The 21,012-nt window shown below is 49.1% G+C and overlaps 2 protein-coding genes across 3 annotated transcripts in view; both read left to right on the forward strand.

Moving 5' to 3' along the window:
* FYCO1 (FYVE and coiled-coil domain autophagy adaptor 1) overlaps positions 1 to 9,803 on the forward strand; it is a 69,123-nt gene extending 59,320 nt beyond the window's left edge. For both annotated transcript variants that reach the window (XM_010945953.3, XM_010945952.3), the window contains exons 17-18: positions 3,858 to 3,967; positions 5,945 to 9,803. In XM_010945953.3, coding sequence (XP_010944255.1) covers positions 3,858 to 3,967; positions 5,945 to 6,020 — 186 coding nt within the window. In that variant the 3' untranslated portion in view covers positions 6,021 to 9,803. The remainder of the gene's footprint in view (positions 1 to 3,857; positions 3,968 to 5,944) is intronic.
* Positions 9,804 to 9,953: 150 nt separating this feature from the next.
* LZTFL1 (leucine zipper transcription factor like 1) overlaps positions 9,954 to 21,012 on the forward strand; it is a 76,492-nt gene continuing 65,433 nt past the window's right edge. Inside the window, exon 1 of the mRNA XM_074345056.1 lies at positions 9,954 to 12,885. The gene's annotated coding sequence lies outside the window, so the exon portion shown is untranslated. The remainder of the gene's footprint in view (positions 12,886 to 21,012) is intronic.

Below are 21,012 nucleotides of genomic sequence, written 5' to 3' on the forward strand. Positions count from 1 at the left end.
TCTCTGAGGGACTTCCTCCATCAAGGTCGTGTGTCCTTGTCTGGACACTGAGACAGCGGTTGTGAATTTGGGAAGGCACTTGACAAAAGAAACAGTAACTCAAGGACTTGAGATATGCATATGCAGACCACCGGCCTGAAGGCTGGGACAGATCAGGGAATAAAACCCAGGACCTGCCTCTCTCTTTGGCCAGAGAAGCTCAGAGGCACCGGGAGGGGAGCAAAGGCCCTTGACTTTCTATTTTTTAAATAGCTTCATGAAGGTATAATTCACATACCATGTAATTCACCCATTTAAAATGTACCACTCACTGATTTTTTTTTTTTGGTATTGTTCACAGAGTTGTGTACCATCACCTCTGTCTAATAATTTTTGACCATTTTCATCATCCCCAAAACCAAAGAGAAGCCCTGTACCCGTTAGCAGTTACTCCCCAACCACCACCGTGTTTTCTGTCCTTGTAGATTTGCCTGCTCTGGACATTTCATGTGAATGGAGTCATACAGTATGTGGCCTTTGGTCCCTGGCTTTTTCCACTTAGCATAGGACCCTGGCTTTGTGCCAGGGTTTCGGGTCACTTGAGTCCCTCAAGAAATCAGTAAAACCAACTTGGACTGTTCTGCAGCCATATCGCATAAATCAGGGCGTGGCCACCCGGGCACTGAGACTGGTGGGAGACGCCCCACAGCTTGCACAGCAGAGGGCGCTCTCTGGTTTACTTCAGAGACCCTGCCGCCTTCGGTCTCCAGCACCTCGGCTGCTTGAGCTCTCATGCCAGAGCTTTTGTTAATCTCCCCAGGGTGTTTTGGTTGATTGGATTAAAATAATGCAAAACAACCTTACAGATTTTGACCGTGGTACAAAAAACAGGCCCTGGAGCGAACAAAAAAATCAGAGAGTAGAAAGTTTTAAAGAAATGAAGAGTATTATCTTAAGCATGTCCTCTTCAGAGGATGTGCCTTAAGGAGCTCTTGCTTTCTGCTTTGTAATCAAACCTGAGTGGGAAGATTGCGGTGCGGGGCTCACAGGCGTCCCTGTGTAAACAGCAAGCCTTCCCCTCCAGCACGTCCTTCCTGTGTGTGCTTGCTGAGGTGTCTTAGGCCAGGCCCAGAATTTGTAGGTTATGGATGACAGAAACAGACCCAACCACTCAGCCTCCCAGGGATCCCCATCCCCAGTGGAATCAGAGTATTACAGAACGTTAATGGAACCTGATGAGATAACGTGTAGAGGTGGCAGAGCCCGCACGTAGTAGGTCCTCATGCATCTTTGTCCCTTCCAGGCTTGTCTCGGGCCCATCCTGCTCCCTCACCACCATCACCTTCCAGTCAGAGCAAGTGTACCACAGTGTCAGGAACACATGGTGTGCTCTTTCCCTCTCTTCCCCACCCCATACCTTTGGGATCTCCCTTTTAATTTTTCTCTGGCTCATGTGTTTAGTTTCCAAATATTTCGGGATTTTCAAGACAGCTGCTATTTATTTCTAACTTAATTCCATTGTCAGAAAACACACTTTGAATCTTTTTAATCCTTTTAAATGTGAGTTGTTTTTTAATGGCCTAGAATATGGCCCATCTAGTGAATGTTCCAAGTTCCCTTGAAAAGAGGGTGTGTTCTGCTGTTGTTGGGTGGAGTGTTCTATAAATACCAGTTAGATCAAATTAGTTGATAGTGTTCTTCTATTTCCACATTGAGTTCCTGTCTACTGAGTCCATCATTTATTGAGGGGTATTAAAATATCCAGCTATAATCATGAATTTATCTGTTTCTCCTTGTAATTCTACCACTTTTTGTTTCATGTGTATTTAAGCTCTGTCTGAGGGCATAAATGTTTAGGATTGTCCTCTTGATGAATTGACATCTCTATCATTGTGAAAGTAGCCCTGGCCATATCCCTTGGTATAAAATTTACTTTGATATTAATATAGTCAATCCAGTTTTCTTTTAACTACTGTTAGCATGGTATATATTTTACATCCTTTTACTTTTAACTTACTTGCATCTTTGTTTAAATAGCATTTCTTGTAGGCATGGTGAGGTTGGGTCTTGCTGTTATCCAACCTGATAATCCTTGCCTTTTAATTGGGATATTTAGCTACTTACATTTAATGTGATTATTGATAAAGTTAGGTTTGAGCCTCTCATCGTACTGTTTTCTGTTTGTCCCACCTGGTTGCTGTTTTCTTTTCTTCTCAAAGCAGTAAGCTAGGGCAACTTTAGGGCCCACCTTGTTCTCTCAAAGATCACAGCCCATCATTGCCTGATGTCCAGTGTCTTGAAAACTGTTGTTTTGTATATTTTGTCTAACTTTGGTTGTTCCTTGGGAGGGTAAATCTTAGCCATTCTCCCATGCTTTTGAATATGTTGAGTCCCCTGCCTGGAGCAGCCAGACTTCCCTATAACTAGCTAAATTGCCCAAGCTCAGTGTTGTCTCTTCCAGGAAGTCTTCCCTGATTCTGCCTCTCCTGCCTCCCACTCAAGGGCTGGGATAGGTACCCGTCCCCAGTAGTCCTCTAGTGACACTCTCACCCAACATAATTGAATGTTTTCTTGTCTGTCGTTGCTATTAAACCACAAGATCCTTAAGGGCAGAGCCTTTTGTGGGAACTTACTTCACTTTGGGAACTTTGCGGTCAATGTGTGGGGTTTCAAAAAATAGGCAGCTGTATTCAAGTTTCAGTTGAAAAAGTAATCACAAATTTATAACTATATTGGATTCAGTCATTTTGTACAGATTGAAAAATGTTTAATAGTAAAAAATTAAAACTGAATTTAATAGAAATTGTATTTCCAAAAAGGGAGCAACATTTAATTTTGTAAAGAATGAAAATGGTCACTTGTGGCGCAGCTTACTGCATTAGGAACTCGACATTGCTTAAGATGTTACGTGGTCTGTGTGACCATTCATGTATAGTCAGTCATAAATGGGAGGCTTAGGGATTCTTAATGAGATAAGACCCTCTGGGTGTGTGTCCCTTCTAAAATATGTTTTAAATTTTGGTTGGCTCTGTCTTATTTCCTGTTTCTTTATTTATTGTCATATCTATAGTTTTAAAATGTATCTTAGCTGACTAGCAGGTTGAAGACTCTGCCCATGGGGAAGAGGTTGGCCATCCAAAGACCTCAGCCCTGGCTCCTCCCACTCACACCATTTGCCCAGATTTGGCCTCTGACAGTGAGGCCCTTAGACCATGTCCTGAGAAAACAAATGTCTCCTGGGGTTAATCTCTGATTTCTCAGGGGAGGTAGAGTGTACACTTGGAAAGATGAAAGGACTCTGGGGCCCGTGGACCGACTAGGGCACAGCCAGAAGGAACCTGCGGTAGGGCCAAGTGAGAAGCCACAGGTGGAGCCTGGAGGAGAGTGGGCCCAGCAGCTTCACAGAGTGCTCGACCAATGTGGAAGGAGGGCTCTGCCTGTCCTGTGAGACTGCCAGGGGCAGCACTGGCGCCAGCTGGAGAGAGCCGGACAGCATTTCACCTAGAATAAGTCCTAGCTTCCTGAAGCCAGAAGGGGGGCTGCTCCTCCAGATGGTGGAGCCTTCTGGAACTGGCCATGGTCAGAGGAAGCTGAGGACCACTCTTTTGGGATGCTGACCAGTTCCTGACTCTGGATGAAACTCATCCCCACAGCCTTGCCCCATCATAAGTTAGCGCAAACCCAGGCGTGTGGAAGGCACCACACCACTCCTAGGGGCTGAGCCCAGCCCCAGCCCTGCTCAGCTGTGACCTCAGACAAGGTGGGCACTCCGTCTCTCTGGGCCTCAATTTCCTTCCCCAAAATAAAGGGTCTGCCCAGAGGGTCCGTGGTGCCCTCTCAGCTCCTGTGACACTTTTTTTACCTGCTTTTGCTCCCAGGTTCTCATTCCCACCACCCGATGCAATTCCCACAAGGAGAACATCCAGGGCCAGCTCAAGGTCCGCACCCCGGGTATCTACATGCTCATCTTCGACAACACCTTTTCCAGGTAGGAGCCCCCTTGTTCGTCAGCATCCAGGTAGATCCACCGGGCACCTGGTCTCAAGAACAGAGGCAGACATTGAAAAGAAATTATCAGTCATTTATTATCAGTACTTCTTTGATTTTAGACCTTCACTATGGTGTTCCAGTGTCTGTTATAGCTTGTGTACTTACAGACAAGCTATACTTAGAGTTAGACTTAGAGTCTTTCCACATGTCAGATGTGTGCCCCGCCCTCCACTCTTACTTATTCACTTAAGCCCCACAGCATCCCAGTGCAGTAGGGACTATCTTTTCCCTCATGTTACTGCAGAGGGACTAAGGACCAGAAGGATAAAAGATTGGCACTCCCAAGCCACACAGCTAGTGGTGGAGCTGGATTTCAACCCACAGCTCCCACCCGATATGCTCTCCTGCCTCTGTCTGATGTTCAGATTCCTACTGCCCAAACCAAAGAAGAGCTCAGTAAATGTGGTGGAAGGACTGGGTGGATGGATGGACGGATGAGAGACAGATGAAGCCTAATAAAGCTTAATGTAATCAGGGCTAGAACTGTGAGGTGAAGCCCCAGGGCTCTCTTGTCATGGGAGGAAGCAGCAGGTACCATCTCTGGGAAACACTGTTTCAAAGCATCAGATTCAGGTCCAGGAGTATATGGCTTGTAGCACAGGAGGGTGGGAATGTAAGGAGATAGGGCTGGAGGGGCAGCCAGGAAGGGAAGTGGGAGAGAGGACCAGCACTGGTTGAGCATCTGCTGTGAGCCAGGAGCCTGCTTCATGGAGACATGAGAACAGGAGTGGTTAGGGTCACTGGGCACCTGTCCCTTTCATGTCTTCTGGCTGCAGCATAAGCCCTGAATTGGGGCTTGCCTTTTATAAGACCTGCCTTATCAGCGTCCAGCCACATCCTCTCTGAGTGGGGCCTTGAGCCAGCAGCCACAACCCCCTACATGGGTGCCCTTTCCAGCCTGCTTGGCTTTGAGCAGAATAGCTTAATAGGACACTCTAGGGGAAAGCTAGAGCGCCACCCCTCACCACCTCTAGGCCTTGAACTCCCAGGGCTTGTGGCCAAGGGCATCCACCAAAGGAGATGTTAGAAGAGTGGGCTTCCCAACTTGCCCCTGCCCTGCCCCTCCCCCTCCCCCACACCCCCCATGACCACAAACGCACCTCGGGTGAGCAGGACTCTTGGGCATAGGCCTCGCGTGTCCAGAGAGCTGCCTTCAGACCAGGCGTGGGCCTTAGGCGTCCAGGGCGGCAGGAGGGGCAGTGGTTAGGAGGTGGGTGGAGGCCAGCTGGGCACAGGCTCTGCCCTTCCCTCTGTGGGTTTTAGTTGAGCCCCAGCTTCCTCTGCAGTGACAGCAAGCATTTTCACTACCTTGCTGAGCCCTGGTGCAGGCTGCCCGAGAGGCCAAGGAGGGGCCTGCTGAGGGCAGGGTGCCGTCCCAAGCCCCAGGCCGGCTCCCAGTTGCCACTGAAAGTGGCCGTGGTGCTGGGACACACTGTGGCCATGGTCCATCAAGGTCATCTCAGGGGCCTCCTCAAGATTTCTGAAGTATGATGGCAGAACGGATTTAGATGCCCAGTCAGAATAAAATCCCAGCTTACCTCCACCACGTGTGTCCTCTCCACACCTGCTCCATCCACACCCCAATACAGTACAGTCCAGACCACCTGGATCCCCAGCTCCCCCCCCAGGCCGCTTCAGAGCAGCAAGGTGGGGAGGGTTGTTCATAGTGTGGGACCGAGTGGGCACTTGTGTACCCAAGCCCCAGGAAAGACCATGGTGGTGTCCCTAGGCCCCCTGACCCTTTGAGACATCTCTGCCAGCCAGATGGGAAATGGAGGTGAGGGGCCCCGGCCTCTGAGCAGAGGTCTCCACACAAAGGTTCCCCGTGCCCACCCCAGATGGGTCACTGCAGCCGCTGCCCCTCGGGCTCCCAGCTCTCAGAGTAACACCCTTCTTTCCATTTCTGTTTCCTCAGGTTTGTCTCTAAGAAAGTATTTTATCACTTGACGGTTGATCGGCCTGTGATCTACGATGGAAGTGATTTCCCATAGCCTAAGCACCTGGATTTTAATAGTTTCACATTATCCATAGGAAACACTACTCTTCCTCACCTGTCACATAAAGCACTAAAAAAAAAAAACCCCAAAACCAGCTGCTCTGAAGCTATCCATACCAACTCTGCAACCCTGGGAGACAGCCCTTGGGCTGCTTCTTGGAGCTGCGTTGTTCTGAGCCCTGTATTCTCAGTACTGGGCACTGTCACTCTTAGCCCCGTGGCTTACTCTTAGGGCTTAAGCAGCATTTCCATCGGCTTCTCCTGGAGGCACAGTTGGTTCCAGGCCTCCTGTGGAGAGTTTCCCAGGCCAGAGGTGATCCAGCTTCTGTCCATGGAGAGACACTGCCCCCTGTGCCCAGCCTGGCCCAGGCATTCTGGGTGACCATGAGCCAGGATGCCCAGGCCAAACCCTGTGAGGCCCTCGAGTCCTCCCAGGAAATGGAGGCCACAGTGCCATCGTGAGAGTCAGGGCACCTGAGGGCCCACCTGAGATCCCAACCAGCCTCCTCCCATCATGCTCCAGCCCCTTCATGCCCCAGGGAGGCTGGGGCTGCTCCAGAACTCAGACATTTCAGAAGGGCCTCTAATGCACTTTCCTCCTGCCCTTCTGTCTGGGCAGTTCTGTCCTGGAGCAAAGCCCTTTGCTCAGCCAGGCCTCTCAAGAGCTCAGAACATCACCCTGAGAATTGGAACTGAAGCTGATCCAGGAAACAGAACCCACCTACTGAGGACCCATGGTGGCTATCTATCTGCAGACGGCTAGAGCCCAGGTACTGGGTAACATCAGCACCACAACCAAAAAGCAGGATTGTGCATCGGCCTTTAGGGCTCACTCCTCAGCCGACAGCCTGTCTTTGCTTACGTCAGTAAGAGCTGCCTCGCCTGAAAATATGTTTACTAATGATCATAATCAGGGTAAGAATCGCTTTTAAAAATTCGGATTTCTTAACAGTCTTTGGTAACTCAAGTGTAAACAGGCAGAATTCATGAATTGCTCTTTGGCCTCTCCTCCTCACCTGTCAGATCCCCATACCCTGTTTGCCCACTTCCTGCTGCTCAGGCTGCACCTGACACCCAGGAGCTGCCTCCCTTTGGGCCAGATGAATCCTGTTTCCTTTTCCGGGACAAGAAGGAGATAATCTTCCTATTCTCTGTGGCCCTTTTCTCCTATCACAGAGAGCTCACCTTTGATGGCCTCTTTGTGCCTGGTGCACAGAGGCCAGCGCCTGCAGTCAGGGCCCAGGTGCGTGCCCAGGTGAGCAGAGCATCTGACAAAGTGGCCCCCTTTGGCCAGGGACAGGGGAGAGGGCACCAGGAAGGGTGTTAGGATCTGAGCACTGAGCTCAGTCCCTGGCTAGCCTGGTGACTTAAGTCGAGTCACACCACCTCGAGGCTTCATCCCCTCATTCACGAGTCTGGTCTGACCAGTTTCAAAAGCTTGAGGATGGGTTCAGCTCAGACCCCACACCCACCATGCACCAGCAGAGAGGACTCATGGGGCAGGCCTTGGAGGAAATGAATTTTGCCCTGGACTCAAATCTTTCACTTAAATAGGAGACGGCCACTCCCGGTCACTCTAAGTGGGGCTTGGGGCATGGTGAACAGGACCTTCCAGAGAGGGCAGCCCAGAGAAAAGCCGGCCCTCTTGTGCCCTTTCTCCTGGGAGCAGCTGCTGCTGACAGAAGGCCATCGGCGTCTCTAGCATCTCCTACAAGCAAGGCCCTGACTGTGCCCAGCACCAAAATGGAAATGACCAGGCCTCCAGGACTTCCTAGCCTACTGTGTGTCCTCCCAGACATGCCACACAGCCTGAGCATTGTTCCAGGGCAAGTTATCCTGCCTTTGAATCCACTCACCCTCTTGGAAAGAATAATCAGAGGTAGCAGCCTCACCACATGAAAGAAACTAACAAAAGAACCCAGAGCAGCCTGGAATCTTCTTTTGCGTGCTTAGCCTTCCTGGGATACAGTGGAAACTGGCCAAGTCGATGGCCTGCTGCTGGTGTCCCCAGCATCACGGACAGCTGAAACCAGCATTTCATGAGTAGCTGACATGTTCCCTGAGAAGGGCCCAGGACGCTCCATCTGAGACTGGCTCTGAACCTCTGTCACTCAGCCCAGCAGGGCACCAACTGCAGCTTAAAAAAACACCTGGCTCTTCAGAAGCAAACCCAGAACGACACCCCCAGGAGAGCGGGGCCTGGGTGCCAGCACCGCAGACAGCGACTGCCCGAGTGCCAAAAGGCCCTCGCTGTGTTCAGAGCCCTGCCTCCCACCCCCAGTCCTGCCCGGCCTCTGCAGCATGTTTATTCTCGTGCTGAGCGGACTCTTGTCCTGTGTTACTTTGCTGTGTGAGCTTGGGTGTGCTGTGCACTGTGCAGCTAGAGAACATCTTGGCCTATTTAAGTACGGCTTATATAAGAAGCTTTACTCTTACTTTAAACAGGTTCCCAACTTTACTGAGGTTCGGGGTTGGGGTATTGGTATTTTTTAAAGATGCAAATGACAATGAAAAACAACCATCGAAGGTAGTGGTCCCAGCCAGGAGACTGAATTACACTAGACATCAACAAGGAGGAAACATCTTTGGGATCCCAGATCACTGTTTAAGAGAAAACAAAAAGCAAAAACCCCAGCAGCCCTGCGATGGCCCAGCTCTCTGAATGACAGTCACTCTGATTTTGGTACCAGCCACCTTGCTCACCACTGCCTCGGAAGCCACTCATCAGCCCGGCTGGAGAACACCGTCTCTGTCAGGCACACTCATCCCCCACAAAGAGGGCGTTTGCGAGCAGGCGTGGCCTCTGCAGAGCACTTCCAGCCAGAGCCCACTGCCCCCCAGGTCGACCGGACCAGGACCCGGTGAGGAAATTCTCAAGCAGGAATCTGGAACTGAAACATTGCACAGGGTTTGGAAAGTAGAAATGAAAAGCCACATAACATAATTCAAAAATAAAGGGGATGGGTTTTCTGGAAATTTTCAGTTGTCACCCACCTTAGGTGGTGAAGCCATCTGAGACCCACATGAAAGGAGATCCCCATTTGGGGATGAACTCTCCAGCGTCTGTTTTATGACACTGGTTAGATGTCCACTGATCCAATTCTATAGGAGTCTTATTTGTTTAAAGCCCACCTTGGTGACTGTATGTGGGAGAATCCCATCCTTGGCTCAGAGTGTCGAGAGTGGAAGCAGAGCCGCCGCATGTGGTGCTCAGAACCAAGGGTCGCCCTGCGCAGAGGCTGGAGGCAGCCGTACACGTTTACAAAACACTTACCCTAAAGGTGCTTTTCAGTGGGACCCTGGGTAAGTTTTTCTCATTTCATTGATTCTTCCAAGGAAACAGGAAAGACTAAGTTAATAATGTCTTTTCTCTCTCAAGCACTTTTTCAAAATAATAAAGAGTATCTTTAAATTTGGGGAGACATCTCTGATAAAAGGCCTTCCTTAGGACCTTAGGACTAGTGCTGCCCAGAGACGCTCCTGCCCCTGGTGGCTGCCGAGCCACAGCCAAGCCTCCGTCGGATGCTTCCCAATTGGAATTGCACTTTAATTGACTAATCCTCAGTTCTCGTGGCCTTATAGGGATAGTGGTCTGGGAGCCCATCTCATTCCTATCTGCCAAAGAAGTACCCAGAAGCACATCAAATGCCAACACTCAGCCTGCACGGTGGGGGTGAGGAACTTCTGTATCAAAGCATACTCCTTATAGCGTCTGCTGCGCCATTTGGGAAACATCTTATTTTTAACCTCAGGATTTAAATAAACACTATGACGTTGAGAGTAGCGTCTTCTCTCGTTCCACTGAGGCATGAGGTAAGCAGTTTGAAGTTGCGACACCAGAGTCGGGGTCGAGCTGTTCCGAGAGGTTGCCATGTGGCCTATATCTGGACCACTGTCTGCTCGAGACTGTGATCAGACCTGCCTGAGCCCATGCAACCCTCCAACCCACCACCCTCCGCCAGATGAGTGTCTACCCTCAGTAACACTGTCCCCAGCACCCCCGCCGCCATCCACACAGAGCATACTGAGCAAAGAGCACCCCGATTTACCCGGGTAATGGGGTGGGAGAGAAGGTCACGGGTGGCCTGAAACCATGATTAGTCAATCTGGGTACAAATTAGGGGGAACTGCCAGGATGTGGCAGCACAGGGGAGCAGCAAAGAGCCTGGACATTGGCCCCGAGGGGAGTGTCCCAGTCACTCCTCCACTGGGCAGGTCCGTCGGCACACACTTCACACCTCAAACCTGGGATGACAGGGCTCCTTCGCATGAGTGCCTGGCGCCCCGCAGAGCACCACTCAGCCCCCCTCCCTCCGCCTCCCTTCAACCCTCCCCCTCAGATTCTCACGTGGCCTCGGCTTTCATCAGTTACTCAGGAATAAGTTACCAATTTCTGTAACCGTGTTATTCCCTCAAGGGCCAGGACCTGTTTCTCATCCTCGTCTCCACCCTTTTCCTCCCCCCACAGCATCCAGCCCTGTGCCAGGCACGACAGTGCTCACCCACCTCTGAATCAGCGAGGGCACTGGTCAGCTCTAGGCCACCAGCAGTCCCACTGGCCAACTTGGCCAGAGATAGAAGCTCTGGAAACCCCCATGACAGAGAAGAACAAAGGGCCACACTGCAAAAGAGGTGTAGGGAGGTGGAAGTGAGCTGGTCACTCGATCCAACCCCGCCCCCCACCTTGTAGTAATCACACCCTCACATCAAGCCTCTTGGAAGAGTAGCTTATCCAAGTGCCCAAAACAGCCTAGCAGGAGGATTTCTTTGTTAATGAAACAGTCCCTCCAGAGGCTCGGAGGCCACGTGGGCTGGGGGCTGGAAGGAGAACTGACGGGGACACGTGGATGTGCAGGCTGCTGCATCTGGGCTGGGTTCCGGGGCTTCTGTTCCAGAATCCCAGCGCACCTCACCCCACCTGCTGAACTGCCAAGTAGCCCGAGGTAACTGAAGTCCGCTCGAGGTTTTCCAAGTCCCACACTCAGAATCTAGGTATCCTGGCCCATCTCGGCAGCCACAGGCTCCAGGCACTCTGTGTTCTGCCTCTTGCGGCTGGGCCAGCCCAGTGGTGCTGAAGGATGTCGAGGTTCCCCAGATGACTCAGAAGGACACCCTGCTGGGTCAGCCCTCTCAGTATGAAGATGCGTGGGAAAAATCTGACGAGAGGAGCCTGCCACCCATGCACAACTGAAACGCAAATAGATGGTGAAACCTGTCACCCGAGATGAGAAAACGGACTTTTTTGGAGGGAGTGGTTAAAGCTGAAGCCATCAAACCCCAGGGGAGAGCAGAGCTATTACGAAAGCCATTCAAAGTGGGCTAGGGTTCAAAGAAAGGTCAGCCTTTTACTTTTCCCACACCCGCTGATCTCTGAAGCAAGGTGGTAAAGCCAGCAGCACAAGTGTGATCGCCAACCTCTGGTCTTCGATGTGTGTCACCTCGCCACTCCCCCACCCCCTGAACTCTGTGGGAGGATCGAGGCTGGTGTTAGTGTTCTCACTCCTCTTGGTGTGTGCATACTGAGTTAACGCAGAAGTGGCAGCCCCACCTGAAGCCTGGAATGAGTTGTCTTTTTAGCTCAAGAATGAGCAAAGGGAGCCAGGTCCTGCCAAGCATAAGATGCTTCCCCAAGGGGGCCTCATTTCCAGAGTAGGTTTGGCTTCAGGCCTTTGGCCCCATGAAATTATCAAAGGGAAGGTGATTTCAGGGAGGCATCGTCAGCTTTCCACTCCCAAGGAGGCCTCCAACTGAGCCCCGAGGAGAGAAGGACACCATTCCTGGGAGGCCACACCTCCATCTGCCAGGTCAGTGGGGTAGGCACTGGCTTCTCCCTGGCGTGAGAAAGGAAAGGGGGTTGGGGGAAAGGGATCTGAAAGGACAGGAGAGCAAAGAAGGGGTGAGAAGAGGAATCAGCCGCACGAGGGGCCTCCCTGGAGGCCTGGAGGAGGGCCACACTGCAGGCGTGGTTAGCAGAAGCCACCTGTCTCACTGCAGGAAAGGAGCAGTGGGGAAATGGCAGGTTGACTGAACAGATACCGAAGGCAGTGACTGCAGACACGGAAACGAGAATCCAGTTTGTTCCTCTGTCTCTGAAGCTGGCTTCAAAGCCCCATGTGCTTTCACAAAAAGGCCCTGGGGTGTGGGAACAGCCTGAGCCCCCTAAGTGGCCTTTGTGCAAGAGACAGTGCCCATGTGTGAAACCAAAGCTCTTTGTAGAGACAGCCCTTCTCCACCCGCAGGGACCCCCACAGAACGGTTGTGTGTTCTGAGAAAGAGGATCACACGTTCACGCCCCCAAGATGGCTCTGTGGAAGAGGGATAGGGACTCATCAGTCCCAGATCAGGCCTACAGCCTCCTCTGTTATCAAGGGCTCAGGTGTTAAACTATCAGGAAAAGCCCAAGACCCACCCAGGACTCACTTTTGCTCTAGGGCCAAATTGTTCATTTATTAAGTGTCAGTAAATACAAAGCAAGTAGCAAAGAATTTCTTAGAAGGAAGTCCTCTTATTTGGGTTACCTGGTGGCATATAAAATGCAGTGTCATGGGCACTCCCCATATCAACTCTGGCTCATCAGGTCTGGTTCACTCACAAGTCTGCCAGGTGATTCTGGTGGAGGTGATCCACGGACCACCTGATGATCACTGCTGTATCACCATTTGTGTTAGAACTCGAGGAGAAGGGTAAAATGAGCTAATGGATCTGTCTCCTAATTTAACTCTCCCAGTGACCCTTAAATCTTGGAACCAGGATCTTCCCTCAGTCCATTGGCCCAAGCCCTAGGATGCAGAGATGGAAATGTCGTTCTTGGAGAGGAAGATATTTCTAAACGAATCACCTGGTGTGAAACTAATCTACAGGTAAAATATTTTTACAACCACAATTTTTTTTGTTATGTCTTGTATTTGTATTCAGGGGACACATTGCTAACTGGTGGATCATTTGTAAATGGAAATACATTCCCTTCCCCAACTCCAAAGTGGTTCCATATGTGTCCACAGTTTAAGAATCAGAGGAAGAAATATGAGTTTGGTACCAAAGGGTTTGAGTTAGGGGAGGTCGGGTTAAATGTGGGCCCCTAAGCTGGCTGATATACAGAATTCAGAAGGTCTGTGAACTTGGATATGGGAAAAATGAAACTTTTCCCCTAACATCTAACTAACATTTACGTCTTCTTTCTATGAATATAGACAACCTGTCACACTAGTATGTATTAGCCAGACCTGTGACTCTGTCCCTGGTGGAAATGACAGATATTTTTGTGTTACATGAGTGTTGTTGCAGACTCTCAAAATACCTTGTATGCTCATCTCCATTCTGAGATGAAGGTCATCATTAGACCTGCTAGCAGATTTTATTTAATACGTTATTAAAGAGGCACGTGTATTACTAGTTCACAAGTTTGTTTTAATATTCAAAGAATTATATGTCAGTGTAATTGGTTCCCTTTGTAATCCTATATCTTTTATTTTACTTATTTTAAAATATTCTGAGAAGGAGGCTATAGGCTTTGCCAGATTGCTGGAGAGGTGTGTGAGGGAAAAAAAAGGTTAGGGCAGGTCTTCATGGAAAAGAAGAGAAAGGTCAGCTCATTGCAGCACTGGTTTATTAATAATAACAAATCATTAATAGTAGCCTATGTAATTTAATAGTCTCTTGCTATGAGTTAGCCAGATTTTACAGATGAGGAAACCAAAGACCCAGGTAAGCTGGCAAGTCTGACCCACTTAGAGGACTTGTTGCTACCATGCTGAGATGGCTGTAGGTGTGGTTTCCTCTAAACTGTTCTCATTTCACTGAAACACAGAGTCTCCAATGATTTAAACAAAATGAAACAAAACAACTCTTCCATAAACCAGGATATGCTATGGCAGCCCTTGACCTTCAAATGCTCAGTATGCATCATCTTCTGTACAAGAAGCTGTATCGGTTATTTATTGTGACAGTAATGCTGCATAACAAACAGCCTCAAAACTGGTGGCTTAAATCACTAAGCATTTATTTCGCTCACAAATCTGCCCATTGCCTGGGGTGGGGTGGGGGAGGGGTAGATCTTCCCGACTTAATTCGGGCCAGGATCACTGATGTGTCTTCACTTGATAAGCTATGTGTCATCTAGGCAGTTCTGCTGAGTTCAGCTGTGCTGTCTCACATCCTAGGGCCACTGACTGTTGGCTGATCTTGGCTGGGCTCACTCCTGTGTCTGCAGTCCCTTGTTTGGTCACATGGAGCTGGCTGGTCTAAGAAGGACTTGGCCAGGCAACTGTGCTCTGCTCCACATGGTCTCCCTTCCCCCAGCAGGATGGTCCAGTATTGTTCAGATGCCCGCCGGGCAGGTTTGTAAGAGAGCGAATGGGGTATACAAGCCTCGGGAGGCCCAGTCTCAGAACTGCACAGCAGGAGTGAACTGCAGAGTCGCATTCTGTTTGCAAAAGCAAGGCACAGGCTAGCCCACATTCAAGGTGTGGGGAAAGACTGCCTCTCCTGTCTGCTCTCCCTCTCGCTCATAACCCTCCAGTAACTAGTGAAAGAAGCTGCAGTCTTCTTTTAGCTCCTTAATGATCATGATCACTTTTCTGGCTCAGTGACACCAGTGAGAATTAGAGCTGATGGCCCCACACCATCTCAGTCAGTATCAGATCTCTTCCGACCTGCAGAAGCTTTCTGGTTTCCAGAAGTTGAACGAGAGAAACTACCAGGGCTCCCCCTGCCTTTGTTGGCCTCTCCAGGGTGTTCTGAGTTCTCTGGATTGCTAGTCCCACTGACAAGGTATCGCTGCAGTGTGAGACCTTTTAGAGTTTGCTCATTCATTCCCACCCGGCTCCGTACCTCCCTCGATCCCTTGAGTAAGGAGTGGCTCAGCCAAACAGAGGAAGGTTCCATCCAGAACCATTTACATTAAAAAAAATTTCTTTTGATCTGGATCTTTGTAAAGATAAGAGCACGATTTGTGAGGGATATTATGTGATGTCTTGGATTTCCTTTAAATGCTCTAGCAAATACAAAGAAAGGAGGGCACTAAGAGAGGAAGGAAGGAGTAAAGGAAGGAAGAGGGGAAGGGAAGTGAGGGGAGGGGAGAAAGAGGGAAGGGAAGCAAATGAAACAAAGAAAGAGAGAAGAGAAAGGGAAAGAAAAAAGAAAAGAAAAAGTGGGCATATAAGTCAGATAGGAATGGCCAGGATATGACCACTGTTGAAGCTGAGTGATGGGTATGTGGAGGTTCATTATGCCATCCTCTCTACATTTATATAAATTTTTAAATCCCAAAATGAAAGAGTTTAAAAAGAAAAGAGTATTAGTGGAGATGACCTGAACCAATGCAGTAGTGTGGACACTGTCCTAAGCACTTAGCCTGGCAGTGTCCCACAGGCATGGGCGCTGCAGGGCCTTTGCACATGCTGCTCCCTCCTCCCGGTACACCCTTCCTCCCCTTCTTCCTGTAGATGATTCTTGCTCATCCTTCAGCTCTCAGCTCAATGTCACTTCCTCAGGGAAACCTTCCCTGCCCCTATCCCTAGAGTAGACCAGAGCCTCCTGTAACACACTCTCCAGCATTTTGTACCTAAGACCATCTCTTTTTGATAGTATGATTAGCATCTGTCACCAGTGTGGACTGTGAGCTTCATGAGCACTGGGCCTGTGTTTACTTTTGCTCAGCATCACCTAAGCCCAGTGCCTGGTCACGTGGAAACTGCTCCATGAGCTTTTGTTGAATGAGGTTATTACAGTCTTGTCAGCAATTGCTGTATTTTCCCAAGATACAGGTTTCACAAGGATGAGTAAACCAAATAATTGATTTGGTCTTCATGGAACCAAATATTTGAAATTGGGGGTCATTGATTCATTCAACACACATCTGTTGAGTGTCTGTTATGTGTGAAGCCTATTAGAGGTGCTAGGGAAACAGCAGTGAACAAAACAGAGAAATAATCCCGAACCTGCAGAGTTTACAATTGTATTGGCAGATGGTGCTAAGTGCCATGGAGAAGAACAAAGCAGGGAAGGGGCTGAGGGTGGGCTGGGGAGGCCTGGAGAAGGTGGTGTTTGAGCAAAGACCTAAGCGGGTGGGTGGTGTGGATCCAGGCAGAGTTGCCTAGAGAACTGGAAGTGAACTGTCTGTCACCTCGTCTGGCCTCTTCTTTGACGCTTGGTCTCTGCCACGTGCTCCTGGGGGCTCACCCTGGACAGTCACTTCGTTGCGTTAAATCTGAAAGATGAACAACAGCAATTGTTGGCCTCTCAGTATTCTGCTTCTCATTGCTATGTGACAAATTACCCCCAAACTCAGTGGCTTTAAACAATAATAACCAATTTATTACATCTCGTGATGTTATGGGTCACGAGTTCGAGTAGCACTTGGCAGGGTGATTCTTTGTTCCACGTGATATTGACGGAGACCACTTGGTGGTGTTCAGCTGGAGGATGGGCTGATCTGTCGTGAGAAAGGAGCTATGAAAGATAGAGGCGGGGGCAGTGTGGGGTGGTGAGGACAGGTAGGTGTCCAGAGTCTGGCCAGGTTTGGGTGCAGTGTCCTTGAGCCTGCACATCCACATACCTGCAGCCAAATCCGGCTCCTTACAAAGAATTTGAGACTCCACAGCTGCATGTGTCTGGGGAGGAGCCCAGGAGAGGAAGCAGTTAGCAACTTTCCTCTCCTCTCCTCTCCTCTCCTCTCCTCTCCTCTCCTCTCCTGAGACTGTGAGGCTGATAGCATCGTCCTGTGCTGGTACCCACCATGGCCCACTTTTGAAGGAGGGCTCAGCAGGGCCTCAGCTGTCCCCTGTCATTGTTCAGGTTAGTTTGGGTGCAGTGGTATCTGAGTGCTGGCCAAGGCTGGGCCCATCCATCTTTGTGTCCCCTGGTGCTTAGACTGGTACTTGGACAATTGTGGTCAGCATCCCAAAGCAGTGGCTAATTTGTCTGACCATGTCAGGATGCATCGTGCTAGGATGGCATCGTGGGCAAAAGCCAGGGCTTGAGCGCTAGACACGCCCAGGGTCACATCCTAGCCTTGCTGATTACTAACCGCGTGTTGCTGGGTGAGTTACTGATCTCTGAGGCTCAGTGCCTTCATCTGTAAAACGGAGTGAATTACAGTATCTACCTGGCTCAAAGCTGGCAAGCAGGAGACGTTGGCTTAAAGGTCCCAAGGGGAGACTGTGTGTCCTGGACATGCAGGGCCTGGCAGGTCGTTGGGGCATGAGAAGGTCTGCTGATGGCTGAACTGAGAGCATGCAGGGCGGTGCTCCCAGCCTCCTGAGATGAGTTCTGTGACTGATGTTCACAGAGTCTGTGCCACCCTGGACACCCTGGGCTCTTTACCCCACTGATCTCAAATGGGCTCTTGCGATTGGCAGCCCCCTGGTGAGAAGACTGTTGCAGGCTGACTTCTCTAGAAGCAGACTCTGAGAATCTGGGGCACAAAATGTCTATTAGGGATCAACACCTGTGAAGGGAAGTGGGAGGAAACAGGATTGGGCAGAGGGAAGAGTCAAACCTAGACACAAGCCCGAGAAACCTCGCCAGCCTGACAGGAAGTTGTGGAGCGGACGCTGCCCAGCAGAGCAGCCTGGTCAGGCTGACGGACTCCACCCAGCCTCTCAGGTGCAGGAGACCTTGGGCCACATGGCTCTGGATAGGGCTGCTCCTTGCAGCAGAGGCGGGCCCAGAAGGAGCTGGCAGCTGGAGATTATGTGCTGACCACCTTCCCTACAAGTTATTTCACGAAGGGAGATCTGGTTGGTGCCTCTCCATTTGGCTACAGAGATTTTTTACTTAGCCTGTGTACCAAGTTTGAGTGTGGCAAGTACGTCAAGAGTGAAGGGGAACTCATAGAGTCATGTGTTGGAGAACGTGTTTGCATGCCTTTCATAGGTTTTTGACATTGAAAGGGACATTAACTATTTGGGTTTTCTGTAGCAATAATACAGAACTGATTAGAGAAACACTCCCTGTCCCAAGAGGATGCTGTGCACAGACCTAAAATGGAATGGGAGAGCCACATGGATGGGGTAGAAGGGACTTAAAGAAGCACAGGGCGTCCTGACTGTGATAATAATTCTAACGCCGTGGTATTTATTAACCACACGTGGTAAACAAGCAGTAACTATTTGTCAAATGAAGAGAGAGATTTCTTCTGAGCATCTGAAGTGTGTGAGGTGCGGGTGCTGGAAGCCATGATTTTTGCCCTTTTCTCAGAGTCATTTACAGCCCCTTGACCAGACCTCACTTTGAGAGGAGCTGACCAGAGGGGAGGAGGCAAAGGAGCGGCTCCAGTGGAGAGAGGTCAGATCCACTGATGGACAGAGATCCTTAGGCACTGGGGCCAGGGTTGGGTGGGCAGTGCTTCTGCCTGTGCTTTGACCTGGACCCCATGGGAAGCTCCCAACCAATAAAGCCAACTCAGGATTGGAAAACCAAGCACACTTGCTCCAAAATTACAGCCACAAAACGTGTGTGCCAGCTTTTCATTTATTGAAGCAGAAAGACAGTTGGAGGTGTCCAAAGATTTCAGGCTTCATGGCAGCTTTGCTGTGTATTTAAGTCCATCATGGAGTCCCTCTGCATATCCACTGCACTCTTCAGTGGTGATGGTCTCCAGGGAGGGGCGACTGGTCAAAGTGGAAGGAGCTCGCTGGAGCTCATTGCTTCCTTGCATGGGACTGTGAAGCAGCTGCTATGGGTGGACGGAGGACAGTATAACCACATGCCTCTCACAGAGGTTGGTGGTGGCAGTCGGAGCCATTCGTCAGGTCCTAAAGGAAGCCCTTGGAACTAGGTGTGATCACTGTGCGTTAGGGTGCAGGGAAGGGTGTGTAGTTCCTGTGGTGTTCCCACATTTCTTTTCTTAAAAACCAGAGAGGAAAAAGCAGAGTTCCTCTCATTTTTCCCCCCAACTCATGTACATTGGCCAAAGCCTTGTTTACCTCTAAACTTGCCCTAAATCTCCATCATAGTGTCCCTTAAGTAACTGAAGGCTGGAGTAGATTTGACAAGCACAGTAATGGCTCATCTCTGCCTCTCTCCATCCCTCCCCCCATCCTCGGCTCCACTGGGGCCCCCCTGACAAATAGTACCAGGAGCACAGTATCAAGTGGGCAGGGGATGGAAAAGCCTAACTCAGTTGAGTTCTTCCACTTCACTGCACAGTGTTATTTAGGTATGGCCCATGCCTGTTGCTTATTCTTCTAAGTTCCTCAAAGGATATCTGGGTCTTCTTCTAGAAAAGGTGGCTATATGGACAGCTCTGTGCATGGACTACCTTGGGGCGGTCACCCTCCCCTTGACTGTAAGTGGTTTTTGTTGTGTCCCGGTTGATGTGCTGGTACAGGCGAAGGCTTATGTGCCACCCACTGCCCGTACTCGGGATGGGTCGGCAAGGCCTTTGTGTTACCCTGTGCTCTCCCTTGTTGCTGCCCACTTTCTGCTCAGTTAGCTTCTCGCTGACGCGTAGTTTAGAAGTGGGCAGGAAGGACAATATGGTTGAGTCCAGTGCTTTGGTGTCCCCTTTGGAAGGGATGACCTTGGAACTGAAACCATGGCAATTCACAGCCCACGGCAAACATCAGATGCTCTCTCTGGAGCAAGTGGCAAAGCAGGATGGCTTATGGTGCTGCTCAAATAATCCTCTCTGGAAATTCCACTGGACTATCCTGGAAAAATTTGCAAGATAAGTTTGACCAGAGGAGAGATTAAAAACTGCTCAGCCAAGATGGTTTTAAGATATTTTGGAAATGTTATTTCCCTATTGCCATCTCTTATGCTTTCATACTCTAACATGGCTATTTGATCTCTATTTGTACACATTTAAAATATAGAGACAGGGTGAAGAAAGTGGTAAGTAATGGGTATTTTTAATGGTCATTAAAAAGCACTTTTCTAATAAGTGAAAATTTAAAATATGGTAAATTTGCCAAATACTTAAAAGACACACAATTTTCGACAAAAGAGGCAAGAATATACAATGGAGAAAAGACAATATCTTCGACAAGTGGTGTTGGGAAAGCTGGACAGCAGCATGTATATCAATGAAGTTAGAACACTCCCTCACTCCATATACAAAAATAAACTCGAAATGGCTTAAAGACTTAAACATAAGACAAGACACCATAAGCCTCCTAGAAGAAAACATACGCAAGACATTCTCTGCCATAAATCATAGAAGTTTTCTCCTAAAGCAGTCTACCGAGGCAATAGAAATAAAAGCAAAAATAAACAAATGAGACCTAATTAAACTTATAAGCTTTTGCACAGCAGAGGAAACCATAAATAAAATGAAAATACAACCTACAGATTGGAAAAAAATATTTGCAAATGATGAAACTAACAAGTGATTAATTTCCAGAATATACAAACAGCTCATACAACTCAGTAACAACAACAAAAAAACAAACAACCCAGTCCAAAAATGGGTAGAAGACCTAAACAAACATTTCTTCAATTAAGATGAACAAATGGCCAATAGGCACATGAAAAAATGCTCTGTATCATTAATCATCAAAGAAATGTAAATTAAAACTACAATGAGGTATCACCTCACACCGTGTCAGAATGGCCATTATTAAAAAGTCCACAAACGATGAATGCTGGAGAGGGTGTGGAGAAAAGGGAACTCTCCTAAACCATTGGTGGGAATGTAGTTTGGTGCAGCCATTATGGAAAACAGTATGAAGATTCCTTAAAAAACTGAAAATAGACTTACCCTGTGATCCAGTAATCCTACTCCTGGCCATATATCCAGAGGAAACTCTAATCTGAAAAGATACATGCACCCCAATGTTCATAGCAGCACTATATACAATAGCCAAAATATGGAAGCAACCTAAATGTCCATCAACAGCTGACTGGATAAAGAAGCTGTGGTATGTTTATACAATGGAATACTATGCAGCCAAAGAAAAGAATAAAATAATGCCATTTGCAGCAACATGGATGGAACTAGAGACGGTCATACTAAGTGAAGTAAGCCAGAATGAAAAAGAAAAATA

Source organism: Camelus bactrianus, chromosome 17, assembly GCF_048773025.1.
Source record: "Camelus bactrianus isolate YW-2024 breed Bactrian camel chromosome 17, ASM4877302v1, whole genome shotgun sequence".
Taxonomy (NCBI): Eukaryota; Metazoa; Chordata; class Mammalia; order Artiodactyla; family Camelidae; genus Camelus; species Camelus bactrianus.